Source organism: Gasterosteus aculeatus, chromosome 1 (genome assembly GCF_964276395.1).
Source record: "Gasterosteus aculeatus chromosome 1, fGasAcu3.hap1.1, whole genome shotgun sequence".
NCBI lineage: Eukaryota > Metazoa > Chordata > Actinopteri > Perciformes > Gasterosteidae > Gasterosteus > Gasterosteus aculeatus.
This window is the reverse complement of record NC_135688.1, coordinates 30,981,768-31,002,957: the sequence shown is the minus strand read 5'-3', so window position 1 is coordinate 31,002,957 and position 21,190 is coordinate 30,981,768. Positions and strand designations below refer to the sequence as shown.

The 21,190-nt window shown below is 42.9% G+C and overlaps 3 protein-coding genes across 38 annotated transcripts; 1 reads left to right on the top strand and 2 right to left on the bottom strand.

Moving 5' to 3' along the window:
* Positions 1-948: 948 nt before the first annotated feature.
* dytn (dystrotelin) lies at positions 949-16,069 on the top strand. The gene is made up of 17 exons (XM_040183675.2): positions 949-1,096; positions 1,276-1,317; positions 6,554-6,590; positions 6,720-6,749; positions 6,864-6,935; positions 7,045-7,249; positions 7,353-7,438; positions 7,643-7,722; positions 7,791-7,862; positions 7,933-8,096; positions 8,203-8,314; positions 10,504-10,637; positions 10,702-10,849; positions 11,009-11,061; positions 11,892-12,033; positions 12,986-13,388; positions 15,736-16,069. The coding sequence occupies exons 4-17, from the start codon at positions 6,731-6,733 to the stop codon at positions 15,825-15,827; spliced, it is 1,782 nt and encodes a 593-aa protein (XP_040039609.2). The 5' UTR covers positions 949-1,096; positions 1,276-1,317; positions 6,554-6,590; positions 6,720-6,730; the 3' UTR covers positions 15,828-16,069.
* Positions 2,423-5,384, bottom strand: cd59a (CD59 molecule (CD59 blood group) a). Its single transcript, XM_040192129.2, has 5 exons — positions 5,266-5,384; positions 5,070-5,153; positions 3,648-3,749; positions 3,328-3,401; positions 2,423-2,952 (listed from the first exon to the last, which is right to left on the bottom strand). Exons 2-5 carry the CDS (start codon positions 5,122-5,124, stop codon positions 2,830-2,832), a joined length of 354 nt encoding a protein of 117 aa, XP_040048063.1. The 5' UTR covers positions 5,125-5,153; positions 5,266-5,384; the 3' UTR covers positions 2,423-2,829.
* On the bottom strand, positions 15,840-20,982 carry zdbf2 (zinc finger, DBF-type containing 2). 36 transcript variants are annotated; one of them, XM_078103383.1, is made up of 11 exons: positions 20,893-20,982; positions 20,270-20,361; positions 20,143-20,177; positions 20,017-20,044; positions 19,003-19,099; positions 18,750-18,907; positions 18,078-18,561; positions 17,884-17,964; positions 17,458-17,804; positions 17,202-17,337; positions 15,840-17,127 (listed from the first exon to the last, which is right to left on the bottom strand). In XM_078103383.1, the coding sequence occupies exons 3-11, from the start codon at positions 20,159-20,161 to the stop codon at positions 16,399-16,401; spliced, it is 2,079 nt and encodes a 692-aa protein (XP_077959509.1). In that variant the 5' UTR covers positions 20,162-20,177; positions 20,270-20,361; positions 20,893-20,982; the 3' UTR covers positions 15,840-16,398. The 36 variants fall into 36 exon arrangements, with proteins under 36 accessions (XP_077959509.1, XP_077959545.1, XP_077959575.1 ...); XM_078103419.1 differs by having other exon boundaries at positions 17,884-17,961; XM_078103449.1 differs by having other exon boundaries at positions 17,884-18,009; positions 18,078-18,474.
* Between the last annotated feature and the right edge of the window lie 208 nt (positions 20,983-21,190).

The window sequence follows — 21,190 nt, the reverse complement described above, 5'->3', positions numbered from 1 at the left end:
TATTGATTACTGATCAGACCTAAACACTGACGCTGTAGTGAAGCTCTCGGCCACCGGGTGATAGCAGAGACGTTCATCGTGTGAAGAGAAGAGTTCATGATAACTGAAGCACCTTATTCTGTGTTCATCGGAGAGAAGTAATTATCTTATTGTTCTAAGCTCTCAGGAAATCTGAGCATGCACTTCACAGGGTCAGAGGTCACAGTCACACGCTCAACCGGAAATCCTCCCATTGATGCTCAGCAGCAGATTGTCAGATTCAACAGCTATTATTATATTATTATATCAATTAATAGATATATTAATTATCATTATTGCTATGTTTTACGTATTATTAAATAGTATTGAAATTATAACTTTCATTATTATTACTCTTTTAAAATATTTAATCTGATTAATTTAATTAATCATTATAATAAATATTATTATCACCTCTGAAGACAGTCCCTGTTTGCTAAACATTTCCTATTTGTCGTCACCTTGATAACTTTTTAAGGTTAAATATATATTTGAATGATTGACATATTTATATTCATTCTTATTCTTTTTTAACGTGGTTGGTCTGATTCCGTCTACAGCTTTGGACTCATTATACAATTATTCATATATTTTTTGTTATTCTCTCGTTCATTTAAATATTCTACATTTTGTTTTTGTGTGCTTTTACTTCAACATTACATACAACAACATAGTACAACATCATTTATTTTGAACAATTGTTACTTTAACTGTATATTTGGTTTTAAATAAATCAATATTTGTTTATTTATTTGTTACCAGGTTAGTTGAAACAACGATTTGGCGACAAGTGGAAGAGAAACCGGGGTCGATGTACTGCAGGGTGATTTTAGATTGAAGGCAGCTTGGTTGCCTGCACAGGTGAAGTGACCTCTAATCAGGGAGTCTGATTGGGCTTCAGTTTGGAGCCACGCCCCTCCACATGATACCAGCAGGAGGCAGAACCTCGTCGTGACAAATTGACCACAAATGATCCGAGAGTGTACGGTCCGTTTAGAGTGTTTGAGGCGATGCCAAACATTCACGTAGATTTTGGTGTGAACGCACCATGAGTCAACTGTAGCTTACGATTGCTAAGGTAGTATACTTACCACACTGCAGTTTCTAGTCCTCTATGAAGAATTGTGTTTGGTACTATGTACTACTGTGTAGTACTATGTATACTGTGTGTAGTGCTTGGTGTACCCTGCAGAGAGTAGCTCATGCAGCTGAGTCGATAGTTCATGCTCTTGTCGTTATTGCTGATTTTTCCTGCAGAAACCAGACGATCAGCTTCTCCGCTGCAGCCTGTACTAACAGGTGAGATCACACCCCATCATTGACATCACCCAACGTACGCAAAGCCCCGCCCCTTGTTAAAGTACAAAGGCGAGACCATGTTTTCCGTCAAAAGTTTGCACACAAAAATAAACAAAAGTCCTTATTCCAGAAAAAAACATGTGGTGAAGTACAACAGTATGTTTCATAAGTACTCTGTATGCAATGTATAGTATGTGTGTCTAAGTACCTTGTGTACAGCAAGGATTTCTGGGAAACATCCCAGCAGTCCTTTGTACTCTGAATTAGTTTCCAACAGGAAGGGAAGGTCCTCTGAGGCTTACGTAGGTTAAAGGTCATATGAGGCCAAAGGTCAGACATGTAGCTACACACTTTAAAATACATTTAATTATATGATATATACATTCCTAATTATTTCTAATAAATATTATGTGGTTTTACCTGCTGAGTGACAATCCCTGCAATTTCCTTGTCTGTTTGTCCAGCAGCATCCAGAGCTTCAGCGTCAGCATCTCTTCTCCTGAGACAGTCGTATACATTACATTACATTACATGTCATTTAGCGGACGCTTTTATCCAAAGCGACGTACAGTAAGTGCATTCAACCATAGGGTACAAACTCAGGAGAACAAGAAACAAGAAAGTGCAATTTCCTCAAATAAGCGAATTTACAATTTGCTATAGATGAGTGACGTCACAAGTACAATTTAAGTGCTACAATTTGTTAGTCTTTAGTCGAGGTAGAGTCTGAAGAGGTGTGTCTTTAGTTTGCGGCGGAAGATGTGAAGGCTCTCTGTGGTCCTGGTGTCTTCAGAGAGCGCGTTCCACCATTTCGGCGCAAGGACAGCGAAGAGTATATGAATACTCATATGTGTGTGTGTGTGTATATGTATCTATATGTATATGTATGTATATATATATATATACGTATGTATATATATACATATCTATACGTATATATATATATATATATACGTATAGATATATACACCACTTTTCCACATGAGATCACCTTCATAGTCACTTTTTAAATTTCCCCAGGGATGTTTTTTTGTATTTTTTGTATATATATATATATATTTGTGTATATATACAATACCCAATAATCAGTCATTGAGTCAAAAAGTTTCCACTTTGTCACCATTTATTGATTTCATTCACAGGCAGAAGTTAAGTCTTTAGATCGTTTCGACTTTTTATTTTGAAGGCTGTGTCGTTAGAGCCCTTCTATCAAAACTGAGCTGATACAAATGGTACCATGGCTACACTTTAGACTGTTAATAATCAGTAAATCAATAAACCAGGAGCTGAAACTCTTTAGTCAAACTATTTCTTTAAACATAAATATTGATCCGTGATAAGTAGTCATTATAAATGGGTAAATCAGATGACTGAATGTATTAATCCGGTGACAGAATGTATCGATCAGATGATGAATATATTGATCAGTAGGCTGAATGTATTGATCAGACACTGTTAGAAAAGCTGTTACATGTTTCTGCCACTGGGGGCGCGGTTGAGCTGCAGCACTCTTCAGTGAATGCACCACCACATGACTGCCGCTGAGGCTAGCAGACCAACCAAAGAACTCGCTGCAGTGGAAGGGGCGGAGTTACACAGGTCTGAGTTACAGCACTTGAAGGTGAAACTGGAAACCTGTAAATGATCGATAGTTATTGATCAGTCATCAGATGCAACATTAGCACTACCTGAGTCCAGGCACACCTGTGGTCTCCTCACCCTAATGAACAAGCTAAAGTCTACAGGAACTTTATCTTTATGAAGAAATCTCTTTCTGTGGTTGGTAAGAATAGAGTAAATGGAGTAGAATAGAGTATAATATAATTAAGAGTATATTAGAATAGAAAAAAGTATAATACAGTCAACAAAAGAATATAATCCATTAGAGCAGAGTATAATAGAATAGAGTGGATTATAATTGAATAGTGGAAATCAATCAAGTAGAATATAAAGAATGTAGAATAGAATAGAGAAAAATAAATAAAAGTAGAATATTAGAGTAGTTGTTACCTGGGGGAACATCTGGCCCAAGCGGCTGTACTCACAGTCTGAATACTTCAGACACTGACGGTACGTCATTCCACCTGCGGAACAGCAGGGGAACAATAGAATTAATAGTAAAAATAATTTCCATAGAATCAATGGAATCAATAGACATACTAAAATAAATGTACATAATGGACACAATATAATCAATATAATAAAAAGACACAATCTACTCTCAGTAGAATCTATGAAGTGCAGACACAGACAGGTGTACAGAGCGACAGGAGTACAGACAGACTGGTGTACAGAGTGACAAGTGGGGAGTCAGACAGGTGTAGAGGTACCTCTCTCGCTGAGGGTGAGACAGGCGTCGTCATAGCTACACTCTCTCTGTTTGGAGCAGCTGGCTGTGTAATCCTTACAGCTGTAACAGCGGATAGCTGATCCTGAAGCAGAGAAGAGAGCTGATAAGGAATATTGGTCCGTGTTTATGGATCTGTGTTCTTAATTAATGTTTATTGATCCATGATTATGGATCTGTTATTGGTTCATGTTTATGGATCCGTGTTATTGATCCATGTTTATTGCTCTTTGTGTGTTTATTGGTCCATCTTAATTGCATACCTTTCATTGCTTCTTCTGATACAACCCAGTGAAAACAGATAAATGTTATATATTTTCTTTTTATTAGGTTTTGTTATATTTGTACTTTAAGAACACTTCTGTGACAAGGTGAAAACATGGCTGATTATTGATTATGGTTGATTTCAGAGAATGATATTTCTTAAGCCCAGCGGTTCCCAAACTCAAGAACGCCGCGGCCCAATTTGAAATCTGAAAATCTTTTGCGGCCCACCCAAACCTTTAATCACAACTCTGATCAAAACATAATGATTAAATGACCTTAAGAATTTAACCAAAATCAAACTTTGGCTGCTTTTAGAATAACTTCCCTGTTAAGACGGTTCAGCTACTGTAGAGAAAAGGGTCTCGCTCTCGCTCTTTAATCTCATGAAGTGCTCGGCGAGAACGACAGCTTTGTTTCTCCGACGCGCCCTGAAAGCAGCTCCACATCTCACGCGCTTGAGCGCCGTGTACAACCAGTATGGATCAACCGATTAACCAATTGATCCATATATATAAGGCGCTCCGGATTATAAGGCACTGTCGTTTTTTGAGAAAATTAAAGCCTTTTAAGTCCGCCTTGGAGTACGGAAAATACGGTTTATTGACTTTAATACTACAAGAGGGCGCCGCGTTTGTTGAACAACGACAGGCGGACAAGAGCAGCCGTTTCGATATCGATAATTATTATTATTGTTTTATTAATCTGTCCCTTTAAATTGTTTGTACTTTATCAACTAATGTTTCACATAACTAATGTGCCGCATCATAAATATTTTATATTAATTTCAAACTTAAAAAAATTGAAAATTATAAAACTTTATTTATTTATTGTAAATGACCTCTCGCGGCCCACCTGCAGTACCTTCGCGGCCCACACTTTGGGAATCGCTGCTTTAGCCTAAAGATAAATCACTGAGATAATAATTAGATAATAATCAGATAACATTCAGATTTTTAACGCAATTTTACCATAGGTTATATCTATTTTAGAATGATTAAATGGAATTAGATATTTGTTTAGAAATCACATTTTTTAAATTCCGTTTTATTTTCTGGATCAGAATACAGAACCAGTTTAAAAACAAATTATTTTAAGATGATGTAAATTCCATGAAGAACAAACACAGAATCAAACGTACCCAGTCCAATCAGAGCAGAGCTGATCACCAGACAAATCCCCAAGGAGCGTTTCATTTTAATCTCAGTACTGTTCACACATTCATCTGAATAGTCCATCAGCACGTTCGTTCACGAGGAGACAAAAACATCACAGATGTAGTAAAGTGTAAATATGAAAAATATGAAGTTTAAATAATGTGTACTGTGTGTACTCACCCAGCAGCAGCAGTAACAGAAATGCTGATGTTCAGCAGTACTTTGGTTGGGTTGATGTTGAGCAGAGAAGAAATAACAGTAATGACTCGAACTTTGACTGACAGCCGAGTGGAGCCGAGAGACCACGCCCCCTGGGAGGAGCCTGTACACTTCAGAAAAAGTTTCTTTTCGGGTTTTCTTTGTATAAAGATACTCATACATGTATCGCCACTTATATTATACATATACAACTACTTATACATATACTCATATATAAACATACATATCTTTAGGGTATCTATTAACTTATCTCTTCATATATCTTTGAATAAACAAATACTTGAACTCATACTGCACATTTGGTCATCTTTTAGTTTTTGTGTGGTTATTTGTTTCTTTGTCTTTGTGGTTTTGATTAGACTCTTTGTGTCTTTGTCCTGTCCTTTTCCTCTACCCGCATCATTATGTCTTTCAGTCCTCTACTTCAGGGGTTCTCAAACTTTTTTAGTGGTGGAATACACGGTGCTGTGCCATCAGAGTGTAATTTCGTAAACTGTTGACACTGAAACAAAGCTGTGTGTGGGTTGCACCTCATGGACATGTTTTGAGCAGCAGTGCTAAATGCCAATGCCATTTTCACATGTATTTACTCTTCGTCCAGCATCATCAGGTCAACGTGATCATGTTTTAGACCTGATATGTGCAGATGTAAGACATTGATCAGCCTCCGGATCACCATTGTCTTCCTCACAACAATGGTGGTGGTGGTGATAAAGATGGTGGTGGTGGTCGATGACAGGCTCTGTATCGCCGTGTTTATCTCAGTGCAGATGTAGAAGAGCTGCAGCGGTTTGTCCTGGGACGACCCAGAAACAAAGAGCGCTTAGAGACCAACAAAGAGCTTCAGTGAGAGAGACAAACAGCTGAGAGGTCAGCGGGCGCCAGAAAGACAGCATCATCACCCCACCCTCACAGAACGTCTTTCTGCAGCTCAACACACTAATATGATCAGGAATGTCAACATGGAGCCCAAAATCAGCTGCCTGTGAACAATGATGTCAAAGGTCCTCCATTCGCTGTATGGATGGCAATGCATTTTAAATACGATTATTTTAAATATTTTATGTTGGTCTCTCTTTTCTGACATTATATGAAATGTTCAGGGTAGGCAATGCTACTACTTTGTTAAGAAACCAGTCAGTGAGTGCTAACATTGCTCTGCCAACTGCTGATTGGCCCACAGGAAGCAGACGATGATAAATGAAACCTTCATTCATAATTCAAAAGCTTCCCTATGTGTCTTTAACAGGAAGAGACGTTTGTTGGTAGACTCTGAGCGACTGAAGGTACTGAAAGTTTGTTTCTATTGAAGTAAAAATACTGAATGTTTGTTTCTATTATCTGTATTGTATAATATATATTTCTCAATAGTTCATTATGCTATTGATTGTCCTGATGCTACTTTGTGTTTTCAGGTGACCTCATCATGGAATTGCACATCATTGGTAAACTTTTCTCTGCTGTCGTTTTAAAGTTTTTGTCTAATCTGCTGAGAAATTAAACAAAAGCTGTGTATTGCTAAATGGTTATTGATGTTTACATGTTGTTTTCTTCAAAAGGGCTGAATGAAATACGTCCCTCCGTCTACAGAGTTGCAATGAAGCTTCTGTCTCTGCAGAGACTCTGTCACAGTGAGTACACACTTTTATACTACATGTATTATGTATTAGTACACATCCATCTACTGTGTGTGTGTGTGTGTGTGTGTGTGTGTGTGTGTGTGTGTGTGTTGGTTTCCAGTGGATCTGGTGTCTTTTCGACACATCACGACAGCCCTCCCCTCTGTGGGCACAACCAACCTTCAGCAGGAAAATCGAATAAACAGACAGGAAGTGACCCGGATTCTAAAAAGGATGTTCCACAACGTGTCACAGGAAGAGCCTGGTCATGTAACTGAGGAAGCTCCAGAGGAGATCTGCAATCTGATGTTCAGGCTCAACGATCGGTCTGACTGTATATTATCATCATTAATAATGATTATTATTATTATTATTATTGTGTTTTTATTCTATATATCTGCATGTAAATAAATACTGTATCTATTTCAGGAGTCAGTCTGGTTTCATATCAACTGTTTCTCTTCAGACTTCACTCATCGCTCTTTCAGCTGAATGTCTATTGGTTAAATACAGAGGTGAGAACCTGTCTTTCAATCTGTTTGTCTCCCGCTGTCTCTCCGTCAATCTGTTTCCTATTTCAGAACAGTGTTTCTTTAAGATTATAAGTCTGATATTCTGTCTGTAATTTAGAACAATGTTCCCACCAGAATAAAAATCTGAGATTTCAGTTTATAGTTTAGAACAATGTGTCTTAACAATTAAAGCCTTATGTTCTCCAGCCCTTGTGAGGGTCTCAGGGAACGGTTCAGGATCAGTCAGCAGGTCTGGGCTCAGCTCTTTGCTACAGGACCTCAGCCAGGTAATAACTGCACACAATATGTTTCCCAGCATGCCCCTCTCTACCCCCTCTAACTCATGGGTGTTCAGGTTCCTGGGGCGGTGCAGGAGGAAGGAGTGTTCACAGACGTGGAGGCGGCAGTGAGGTCGTGTTTTCATAAGGTGAGAAACTAATCGGCTGCAGGTGATTAGTGGTCATTGTGGCGACACGTTAACCTGTTTTTGCCTACAGGTGTCGACCCCCACGGCAAGCGAAGAACATGTATCGTCATGGCTTCAGAGCGAGCCCCCCCTGTTGCTATGGTTACCCACTCTGTATCGCCTGTCCGTCAGTCGGAATGTTAGTCACGCCGTCCGCTGCCACACCTGCAAGACCCGCCCCTTTATCGGGCTCAGGTGAGCCTGCACCATCCAATCAGAATACTTCCTTTACAGCCATCTAAAACATCGTAACAAAGTTGAAATAGATTTGACTTTATCAGGTGTGCATGTGTGTGTTCAGATATCGCTGTATGAAGTGTGTGAACGTTCACCTGTGTCAAAGCTGCTTCTGGTCAGACAGACAGACGAGGAAACACAAAACTCACCATCCAGTGCTTGAGTTCTGCACTCAGGTAACAACACGCACACACACACACAAAGATAAAAACACATCCACACAGGTAATAAGACACAGACACAACCAGGTAACAAAAGTATATACAATTTAATTTTTTTTATTATCACAAATTACAAATTTGCCTCAGTGGGCTTTACAGTCTGTAAACATGCAACATCCTCTGACCCTCACAGTGACACAGTAAAAACTCCCCCAAAGAAAAAAAAACAACCTAAAGGAAGCATATAGAGGGGAACAAAAATTGTTCCAAGCCCAGAACCTGGTGAAACTCAGTGACCAACATTGATAGTCAACAAGGTTTCACCGTTTTTACCGTACAAACACAACACACAAGTAACCCCCCTACCACTCCCCCCCACACATACACAGGTAACAAGACACCCTCACACAAACATACACAGGTAACAAGACACTCCCCCACACACATACACAGGTAACAAGACACCCCCACACAAACATACACAGGTAACAAGACACCCCCACACAAACATACACAGGTAACAAGACACCCTCACACAAACATACACAGGTAACAAGACACTCCCCCACACACATACACAGGTAACAAGACACTCCCCCACACACATACACAGGTAACAAGACACTCCCCCACACACATACACAGGTAACAAGACACTCCCCCACACACATACACAGGTAACAAGACACTCCCCCACACACATACACAGGTAACAAGACACTCCCCCACACACATACACAGGTAACAAGACACTCCCCCACACACATACACAGGTAACAAGACACCCTCACACAAACATACACAGGTAACAAGACACTCCCCAACACACATACACAGGTAACAAGACACCCTCACACAAACATACACAGGTAACAAGACACTCCCCCACACAAACATACACAGGTAACAAGACACTCCCCCACACAAACATACACAGGTAACAAGACACTCCCCCACACAAACATACACAGGTAACAAGACACTCCCCCACACACATACACAGGTAACAAGACACTCCCCCACACACATACACAGGTAACAAGACACTCCCCCACACACATACACAGGTAACAAGACACTCCCCCACACACATACACAGGTAACAAGACACTCCCCCACACACATACACAGGTAACAAGACACTCCCCCACACACATACACAGGTAACAAGACACTCCCCCACACACATACACAGGTAACAAGACACTCCCCCACACACATACACAGGTAACAAGACACTCCCCCACACACATACACAGGTAACAAGACACTCCCCCACACACATACACAGGTAACAAGACACTCCCCCACACACATACACAGGTAACAAGACACTCCCCCACACACATACACAGGTAACAAGACACTCCCCCACACACATACACAGGTAACAAGACACCCTCACACAAACATACACAGGTAACAAGACACTCCCCCACACACATACACAGGTAACAAGACACCCTCACACAAACATACACAGGTAACAAGACACCCTCACACAAACATACACAGGTAACAAGACACTCCCCCACACACATACACAGGTAACAAGACACCCTCACACAAACATACACAGGTAACAAGACACTCCCCCACACACATACACAGGTAACAAGACACTCCCCCACACACATACACAGGTAACAAGACACCCTCACACAAACATACACAGGTAACAAGACACTCCCCCACACAAACATACACAGGTAACAAGACACTCCCCCCCACACATACACAGGTAACAAGACACTCCCCCACACACATACACAGGTAACAAGACACTCCCCCACACACATACACAGGTAACAAGACACTCCCCCACACACATACACAGGTAACAAGACACTCCCCCACACAAACATACACAGGTAACAAGACACTCCCCCACACAAACATACACAGGTAACAAGACACTCCCCCACACACATACACAGGTAACAAGACACTCCCCCACACACATACACAGGTAACAAGACACTCCCCCACACAAACATACACAGGTAACAAGACACTCGCCCACACACATACACAGGTAACAAGACACCATCACACACATACAGGTAACAACACACTCACACACACACACACACACACAAAGGTAAGACACCATCACACACATAAAGGTAACAACACACACACGTACACACACAGGTAGCGACACACAGGTGAAGTTCTGTTTTTAATCTTCTGTCTGTCTTTAGCCTACCTGGAGGGAGTCTCTGTCCTTGTTAGTGAGCAGCGCTCGTCATGCCTTGTCACCACGGCGATACACTCAAAGACAGGCCCCCAGTGGGAGGGGCCTGATAAGAGTGGAGCCAGGGGATGCTCGAGATAGGTGAGATAGGTGTGAATTCAAGTCGTCCCCTTTCAGACCCGTTTAATGACTTTCTGTCTCTCAGTGCTCGGCCCACCTCTCATGCCTCAACAAGATTGACTCCCTCAGCTGTCAGCCACACTCGCTCCGTTGACCAAGATGGAGCCATTGATCAACCTCCTTCATGTTCATCTGTAGCTCTGCAGACTCACAGAGACACGCCCCCTCAGCAGGTGACCTCACTGTGGGAATTCATATATTTAACGTTCCTGTGAGGAATAACATGATCCAAAACTCTCAAATATCTTTCAACAAGAGGGAATTCATCTGGCACAGCTTGGTACCTATTGGTACCGTGCAGATAACTATTGTGTGTTGTTGTTGTTGATCAGCTGAAGGCTTCGCTTCTGCTGACTGAGGTCAGGAACCTGCAGAGAGACAAATGGTGAGAAACCAGAATAAATCCACCTCCTTCTTCATCCTCATTTCCTCTTCTTTCAACTTAATTCATCTTATTTTATAAAGCCCAAAACAACAAATTATGGATTTGCCTCAGAGGACTTTACAGTGAGTACACGTGACATCCTCTGTCACAAAACCCTTTCATTGAAACAAGACAAACTCCCCCGAGAAGGAAAAAACCCGTTAACAGGGAGAAAGAAGGAAGGAACCTCTGGGAGAATGTTAGAGAAGGATCCCTCTCCCGGGATGGACAGAATGCTAGAAGACTGTATGAATGAACAACGTAAAAGATGTACAGTACGTTCAATTAATACAACAGAAATGGTTTAAATATTGAGAGTAGTAAGCCAAGTGTACGGCACTGCAGAGACAACCACCATTAGACATAACCACTATTTGACATAACGACCCTCAGACGTAACAACCATCAGACGTAACCACCATCCACAGAAATCGGTGGGTAGGGAAAGCACAGTAACTTTGGTTTATGATGACAGTAATAGTAATGTGATTAATATTAATAATAATAATAATAATAGTGATAGCAGCAGGTGGTGTCAGCAGGGCCATGGCAGGAGGCCGGACCAGGGTCCAGACAGAACCATGGAGACCTTTGAGGACAGAAAGCACAAACACTCTGCGGAAAAAACAAAGTTTGTGATGTGCATTAATGAGTGTGAATTCTTATAGGGGAGAGATGGGCGGAGAGAGAAGTTCAGTGTGTCCTAGGAAGTCGCACGACTTCTTCTTCATCCTCTTACTCTTCATCATTCTCTTCTCCTCTTCTTCCTCACCTTCTTCATCTGTCTACAGGCTGATGGAGCAACAGTTGCATGTCTTGAGGCTCAACGTCCAATCAGAGCAGGGCATCCTGGAGGACCGGTGCTCTGGGATGGAGGTCACGATGGAAACGCTGAAAGAACACAACCTTCGTCTGCAGCGCTCGCTCATGCAGGTAAACACAAAGGTGTATACACACAGGTATACCCAAACACACAGGTAGATACACAAAAGTTATAACACACAGGTAAACACACACACACAGAGGTATACCCACAAACACAGGTAGTGACACAAAGCTAAATACACATTGGTCTATGTGCATACAGATAGATGTATACAGGTGTATACACAAACACACAGTTAGACACACTCGCAGGTAGATACACAGACACACACACTATGGTAAACACACGTGTATAAACACACACAATGTAAAACACAGGTAGATACACACAGGTAGTGACACGCACAAAGGTAAATACACACACACACACACAGGTAGATACACAAACTGGTAAACACACAGGTGGATACACACAGGTAAAATAGAGGTACAGACACATGCACGGGTAGATACACACAAGTATATAACACACACACAGATAGATAGACAGGTGGATACGTAGATGCACACACACAGGTGAACGCACAAATAGATACACACACACAGGAGGCAAAAACACGGGTAGATACACAGATAGGTAAACACAAACGTGTGTGTACACACAGGTAAACACTGTCCACTCTGCATCTGATAAACTGCTTGTTTCTCCTCACTGAGACCAAAACACTTGACTAGATCACGACTCTTTGCTGTCCTGCTCCTAAATGGAGGAACGAGCTCTCTGAAGGCATCAGGACCACAGAGAGTCTTTACATCTTCTACCGCAAACTAAAGACATACACCCAATAGACTCATAACCAATTGTAGCCCTTTAATTATACTTATAATGGCTGTTACCTCTAGCAAATTGTAAATCGGCTTATTTAATGAATCACACTTTCTTGTTTCTTGTTCTTTTGAGTTTGTCTTCTTTTGGTTGAAATGCACTTATTGTAAGTCGCTTTGGATAAAAGCGTCAGCTAAATGACGTGATGTGAGACAGATGTTGGTCTTTCTTCAGGCTCTGAACAAGATGGAGGTTCAACAAGATGCAAACAATGAGTATCAAGACGTAGACATAGAGGACACCGAGGACATTAAGGACACAAAGGACAAACAGGAAATTATGGACAGGAAGGACACAGAGGACTTAAAGAATACTATTGGACACTATTGGAGCGAGGAAGAACTGCAACCTCCCACAATGCACCAGTACACACCTCTGTCCCAGGACTATGAAGAGAATCCTGCAGGTGACTGGCTGTTGTGTCCAATAGGACAACAGGAGGGGCCAGAGGAAGAGGTCACTTGTCTGTCTGAAGAAGAAGATTGTGGGAAGTGTAGTCCAGAGGAGCTGCTGCAGGAGACTGCAGAAAGACTGAAGACTGGGATGGAGACCGACAGGTTGAGATACAGACAAAGAGGTGAGTCTTTGGTCTCATGGCAGGCTCTATTAATCATAAACCCGGTCTGGCTTTGACTTTAGACAGAAGGATTTTGATGTGTATGTTAAATGAGAGGGATGAGTCCAACCAGAAGCCAAGGTATTTGTAGGAGCTGACAAACTCATCAGCACTGTAGATCTTCGGAGGGCTGGGGAAGATTTTTTTTCCAGTCAAACAGCATACATTTGGTCTTTTCAGAGTTGAGAAGCAGGTGTAGGTTGTGTAAAGCCTGTTGGATGGAGGTGAAGCTTTGTTGAAGAATGGACACAGCAGAGTGGAGTGAGGGATCAGCTGAATATATGATGGTGTCATCAGCATACAGATGAATACAGAAATTTGCAGCAGCTTTGGCTACATCATTAATATAAATGGAGAACAACGGTGGAGTCTCGAGGGACAGCTTTCGAAATGTTAAGAGGTTCAGACATGATGTCTTAACCCGCTGGACACGACCAGCCAGGTAGCTAGCAAACCAGTTGCAACATCCACTGGACAAGCCAATCCTGTTAGTCTTAGGAGGAGAATATTATGGTTGACTTAGTCAACTTAGGGGACGCAATAATATGAGCGGATGATTTTAAAAACACAGGGTCCAGCCCATCAGATCCAGCTGACTTGTTTGAATCTAACTTTATGAGACCATCCTGGATTTTGGAAACCTTAACAGGTTGAAGGGAGAAGGAGTTAACGCTTGGTGGAGAAGTAGGAGTGTTAGATGAATCTATTTCAAGGGCAGCTGCACCAAAGAAATAAGATGATTTCACGAAATGTTCATCAGTAACAATGTCATCAAAAATCAGAGGGTTTTCTTCATGGATTTGACTTTTTTCCAAAATTTCTTGGCGTCAGAGCCACTGCCTGAGAATTCTTTGAAATGACTGGTTTTAGCTTTCCTGATCGCCTGTGTTGTTTTGTTCCTGCATTGTCTGAAGGCCAGCAGCCTGAGAAGACCTTGCTTTCTCTGTCAATAAGAGTTTTTACGGCGGATCAGGGCCGCCAAATCATGACCATCCTTCCTCTATTTGATTACGGCAATATCATTTGTAAAATTGCATCAAAGACCACCCTCGGAAAACTGGACACACTCCACCACTCAGAAATCTGATTTGTCACAAGTGCACCCTTCACCACCCCTCCCCACTATGGTGTTTACAGATTGGTGGATTGACCCTTCCTTCATACCAGGCGGCTACAACACTGCTCTTGGTCTATAAACCCCTCACTACCTCTCAAATCTTCTGCACATTTCCGACAGCAATCTTAACTTCTTTCATTTTGCCGCTGCAAATGATTGGAACTTGGGGGGGGGGGGGGAGTACAAAACACGCTGAAACTAACAGCCCTCCCCTCTCAAGATGTTTAAACAAAAGCTGCAACAAGCCGTAGTTGACAGCTGTACTTGCTGATCAGCCCTCACTTCTCTCTCTCCCTTCCATTTTTACAAAGAACTTAAGAAGTAATCTGCCTTTTTTTGTACATAGTGTCTATTCATTTAACAATGTTGTTTTTAGCTATTTGTTTGTTATACTGTATTGGGTCACTTATGTGGACTGTGCTACTGCCTCTTGGCCAGGTCATCATTGTAGGGGAGAGTGGGGTGATTTGTGCCGGGGGGGGGGCACAAAAGTAGATCCACTGTTTCTGGAAAACCATAGTAACCAAGTAATTGGTCATGTGACCACATAATTTCGAAAAGTCCTCCATTTTACTCATCCTCCAAAGAAGAGAGATACATTGCATGAGAGGTAAGCACATTTTCTCTCATGAAGACGTTCATTTTTTCCTTTAAAAGTAAAATGTCTATTATTTAGGTGTTTTGATTGTAGTGTCTAAACAATTGTAGACAAGTTCACACATGTTTTAGTAGGCAGGCTTTAGCAGGCTACACAATGAGTCTATAGAGTTAGCAGGATGTTAGCTCTTAACTCCTAAATCATGTAATTTTTTAAAACACCCCCAAAGGCACAACTTACCCCGCACCAGGGGCAAGTTGTGCCACAAGTCCACATTTTTCCCAAAAGCTATATTTATGGAACAATTTATTTCAGATCCAAAGTTATTGTTCTCAGGGATGCACCACATCCTGAAACATATGCACATCCTTAAGTTTAAGGCATTACTGTCATAGCCTCACTTTAAAGTCACTTTGAGTAAAAACTGGCACAACTCATCCCACTTTCCCCTGATTTTACCTGGTTAATTAAAGGTCAAATAAATAAATACAATAAATCAAACTAACTCACTGAACTGAATAGTTGGATTTACTTTGATTCAACAATTATGTTTATCTTTAAAGTTGATTTTATTTTTCATTTGCTGTCTCCAGGTGAGAGGAACAGGGCGGAGCTTCTTGTTGCTGCAGACCAGGTGTGTGACTCGATACGCCGCCTGGTGGACACTGTGAGAGTTGAAGCATAGTAATGACTAACATTGAACTTACAATAGATTTTTATTCCACATTAACTTATTGATCTATAAATAAAGTGTAAAAGTATTTTTTTTAAAACAGGTGTCAATGACCGGTCATGTAGTATTACAGGATCATTATAATAAAACAAAGTCATCATTCACTATTTCAGTGAATTTTTACAATTTTTAAAAAGCTCAGATGTTGGCTTTTTTCTTACCATTTCATGAAATAAAAAAGTATATTTAAATCAGAATGTAGTTATTATTAATAATTCTTCTACACACAAACATAACATTACATTTTTATATCGATGAGATGATTTCATTCTAATCAATCTCTTTGAAACAGTTATTATTCATTAAAGGCATCAGGTTGAACATGGATCCTGAACATGAACATGAAAGCTACCTGAACAGGTGACCTGCTGCCTGAAGAGGTAACATACTACCTGAACAGGTGACCTAGCTACCTGAAAAGGTGACCTAGGTTCTTAAACAGGTGACTTGACCATAGGACCTAGCTATCCCTGCCCCCTCTCGTAGCCCTGCAGGCATTCCCCAGCGGGTTAAACACAGGGCTTTACTGCCGGGTCCTGCTCGGCGTAGGCCTTCTCTCCTGGGCTGTGTGTGCGGGGGCCTTATCCCTGGTTCTCTTCTTTATGGAGGAGGGACGTCTCCTATCCCTCCTCCCCCCCCTGCTATGAGGAAAAGTGGGCGGGGTTTGAGCTGTCCTCCCCCGCCTCCCGACTGTGTCCTTAGTACCTTTGCCTTGGCCTAAGGGCTTGTTTAATGACCTCTGACCTTTGATCCTGAAGGACCCTATGCCCCCCCAACCAAGCGGCCTGTCGGCGTTCAGGTCTAGACTAAGACTTCTGAAAAGGTGACGGACGCACCGTGGGGGGGAGGTGTAAGGAACAAAGCCTTTCGGGTGATTTTTCAGGATGCGATTGCTGGTGGGGTCGTACAACCTGATAGGAAACTGTTTGTATTTGACCTTTAACCCTTGAGCGTCTAAGGGACGCCTCTTCTTCCTACATCGTTTGAGGGCATAGCCTATTGCAGGGTTGTAGGAGGGGGTGGAGCCTGAGGGGGAGCAGATCAGGTAGACCAGAGAGGTGCGAGGCTGCAGAGGTGTGACGATACCCAAGTATGATGGCGGAAGGCAGCGCCATGTCTGCCCCTCGGGAGTCCTCTCTGCTGCTTCCTGATGGGCTGTAGGGACGCTAGGGGCCAGGGTCTCCGAAGCTGGTTCAGGGAGGGTTGGGACGACGAATCGTATCGTCTGAGTGCTGTGGCTGATTTTGACAACCTGAAGGAACAAATGCAGGTGTTGAAGAAATTACCTTACAACAACTTACAGAAAACGCTGTCTGTCGTTCTCACCTGACACCTGGACGCTACTCTGAATGCCCGCCCCTTTCTCCTCCTAACGTACGGTGAGGCATTGTCATTGCAGTCTAATAACGGCAGGATACTATTGGTTGGCTCCTCCTCCTTGTTTTCACCCCTCCTCCCGTACCTGTAAGCGTTGAAAAAGAAAAGGTATGTAAAAAAAGGTATGTATGTACATGAGTACAGTTAGGTCTATTAAACACAGGTGATGACAAATAAATACAGAACAGGTGAGTCTTTAATGTACATGGCCAGAGACTCTGTGTCAAAGTAGCAGATGAATTGCCCCCGTCTGAACTGTCGGACCAGCTTGTCAACTCTTCCCTCGTCCTCCTGTTCAATCTGGGTCCAGGTCTTCCCCTTGAAAGATTCTGGGATATGTTCCGGAGCCGGTAAGACCTCCTCTATCGGCAAAGTCCAGAAGCCCAAGTCCATCTGGGCCCTGCCGCTTGACCGTCGCTCACTGTGGAGGGCTGAGTCTAGCTGGCAGGAGTAAACCTGGTCTTCCAGGGCCACCTCCACGTCCATCAGACCGCTCAGGTCGTGCCCCCGTGCAGTGCTCACCTGGATAGGTGCGTCCCGTATTGGTTCTCTCTGTGAAAGCAGAAAACAATCAAATCTTTCACAATGGAGCCTCAACCAATCAAACCTCCTCCAGCTGGGTCATGGCTACCTGCACAGGTGTGTCCCAGTCCTCACTTTGTGTTTCCATGGAGACGGGAAGGCTGAACTCGAAGCTCTCTGACTTCTCCTGCTGGTAGAGAATGGAACCGACACCATGGCAACAGACCTGGATCACCTGACATTCAACCAAAAATTACGATAAATTTTGCGGACCAGATGAAGATTTGATTGAAACAAACAAACCTCCTCCATGGTCCGACCCAAGGAAAATGCCTCCCTTCCCTCCCTCTGCCAGGGGAAGGAGGACCGGGAACCGGGGTTTACTCCGCGACCAGTGTCTGGACGCGGTACTGAGGTGGTGCCGGTGGTTTTCCTCCTGTTGGTCTTCCTGTGGGCCTTCCTGTGAACAGGTGACGGGGCCTGATGGTGTGGGGGCGGGGTGTGTACTTGCGACGACATTATGTTCCCTGCGGTGAGGATGTCTCTGTCTTCTTGCTCTCTGATTGGCCCAGACAGCGCCTGCTGACTCCCAAACCCTGTGAATAATTGACTCTGTGTGCGGTTGTCTTCCTTCTGATTGACCGGTTGGTTGGCGGCGTTGTCAGAACTGGACAGATGTTCACAGGTCCCCAGCGACCGCCTGTCATCGTCACAGAAACCGAGTTCATTAAGTTCTGTCCTTGGAAAAAAAGGGGTACAGACTGGCGGGAGGTCAGCATGAGATGGTCTGTTGGAGAAACAAATCCCGAACATAAAACAATTAAGATTTGAACATGATACTTATGTTACCTAACCCTCTGCTAATGAAAGAAATATATTTGTTTTAGTCACCTCAAGTCTTTGTAGCGGTGCAGGTGTGCATATTTTAGTAACCTGGAGTTGTTTTAGCGGTGCAGGTGTGCTTGTTTTAATTACCTGGGGTCGTTGTAGCGATGCGGGTGGTGTTGCAGCACATCCTGCAGGAAGCGTTCCAGCAGAGTTAGTTTGCTTGTGCTGCTGATGGAAGAGGAGACAGTGCTGGAGCCTCGGGGCGATGCACGGACAGAATCCAGGTGTCTGAGACTGGACAGGTGCTGAGAAGATGGTACAATGTTATTAATTATGATGGAACTGCTCTGGTCACATGACAGAAGTTCAGGTGAACACATGAAGTATATGTGAGGTGCACCTGGTGCAGGTTGTTGTAGAGGACTCTGCAGTATCCACAGTAACCCTGTCTGCTCGGCTCACACCCAGACGGTCCTGGCTGACACTCCCCACACATCCTGTCAGACATGGACTGATGTAGTAACCATAACCATAACACACAGTAATGACTGTGTGTGTCGCACACCTGTAAAACTCTCTAAATCCAGTCCAGTCCAAAAAATGCAGTTGCACCTATTTTAATTCAAACAAATTGTCTTGAGAGTTCACCTTTCTACCTCAGCGTGGTTACATGGATTTGAATAACTGGCTTAGTCGGACTGAAATCGAATGATCGGTTTCGTGTAAACACCTTTGTCGGACTACGTGCGGTCCGACTACGATCCGACTAACACCCTGGATAACTTGATCCGATCCAGTTGATAGTTCGACTATTGCGGCATGTGACGGTGAATCGGATGAGGAACTGGACTTTGCGTCTTCGCGCATGCTTGAGATCGCAACGGCGTCTTCTCTCCGTTATCAAATCAGCCAATAGCGCCATTCGCATTCGATGTACTCCTATTAACATCATGCAAAAACAGTAGAGGGATGTAGCTTCACCTTGCTCTCCGCTCGTCATCTTTCTCGTAATGTTGATGTTGTTGCTTGTTGTTGGTAGTGGTGAAGCGGTCAAGCGGAAATGGCTGCATCACAACTAGTTGTAATGAAAACAGCGCCATCTATCGTATCGGATATGACACGCTTTCGGCCAATGATTCGATTTATTCACTGCCATGTATATTGGGATAACAGCACTTGCCCCGAAAGAGAGCATAGTCCGACTAAGCAAAGATTACAATTATACCATCATGTAAACACACTGACTACACAACCCTCCCGTCCACGTCACTCACCTGTTTATCTATCAGTCTTTGGTAATCTAGTTTGTCACCTTTTTTGTTAAGATCAATATGTTTATTAAAGTCCACATTAGAATGTGGCGTTTACTAAATAGTTACTAGTAGTTAAACTATTAATCAACAGGTAGACTCACCTGCTAGTGGAATTCTCCTTTTGGTCACCTGGCGGGCGGGCGCGCGCGCGCACACACACACACACACACACACACACAGTTGTGAATTAAACATTACACACAACATTAGTGTGTCTAATTGTTTACCTTCATCACGCTCTGACATCCTGCTGACTGGTAATCTGAAACACATGTATTAAATATTCGTATGATAACAAATTGACCTCAGCATTAATAACGTTAACGGGATGTTAATGATATAAGAACGTCATACCTGGAGCCAGTGGGTCATCCAGCCAATAACAGCGCTCCATATAGTAACCACGGGTAACCGAGTGAGAGTTCCAGCTGGAGTCCACGAGCCTGCTAAATATATCACCTTAGCCATATTGTGTTCGGTTCCTATACGGCCGTAGCTACCGGACAGAAACGCAGATTTCTGTGACTGAGCAGATTGAAATACTATATTTAGCCTGTGACGTTCTAGCAGCAGCTAACGACACCTTACCGTTTGTGCATCTACAGCAGCTAGCTAGCCACCTATTTATATCCATGTGTTTCCCCGACCGTTATTAAAGTCTGTCAGACACCTGGCGCACCTACAAGAGCACGTTCCCGCCCTGATTAGGTTATAGTAATGAAATCACACTGGACTTTCACTTATACTTTGTTCTCTTAATCGATTTGTCCGGCTTTACTAAACGGAAACGAGACAGAATCCACTTCAAGGTTCCTATAATAGCGCCGAGTGAAGAACATAAAGCCCACCGTGGCTCATTAGTTGACAGGAGCTGCCGCACCGGGCCGAAACCTTAGTGACGCGTTCTTACTGTACGCACGCGTGTCACGACACTCATTGGGTGGTTCGATCCATTACTACTTGATCAGTTTGTTCACCTGTAGCAGTTTACCATCCGCCGCGCGCTGCTTCGGCACTGCAGTTTCCGGTTGGAGTCGTCAGGCTGAACGTTGCTGCGGCCAAGCGGCCGGAGGTAGAATGACTCATTTATCCCGGTTAACCGGTGGCTGTTCTCAGGTCATGTGATCTTTTAGTACACGTGTTTTGCGGGTTAGACAGTGTTTTGTATATACAAGTTTATACCCTTTAACCTTCGTAAACAGTTTGAGGGGAGGTTAACAGGCATGTTCTTTAATATGACATCAAAACTGACAGCTATTAAGGCTTCTAAATAAA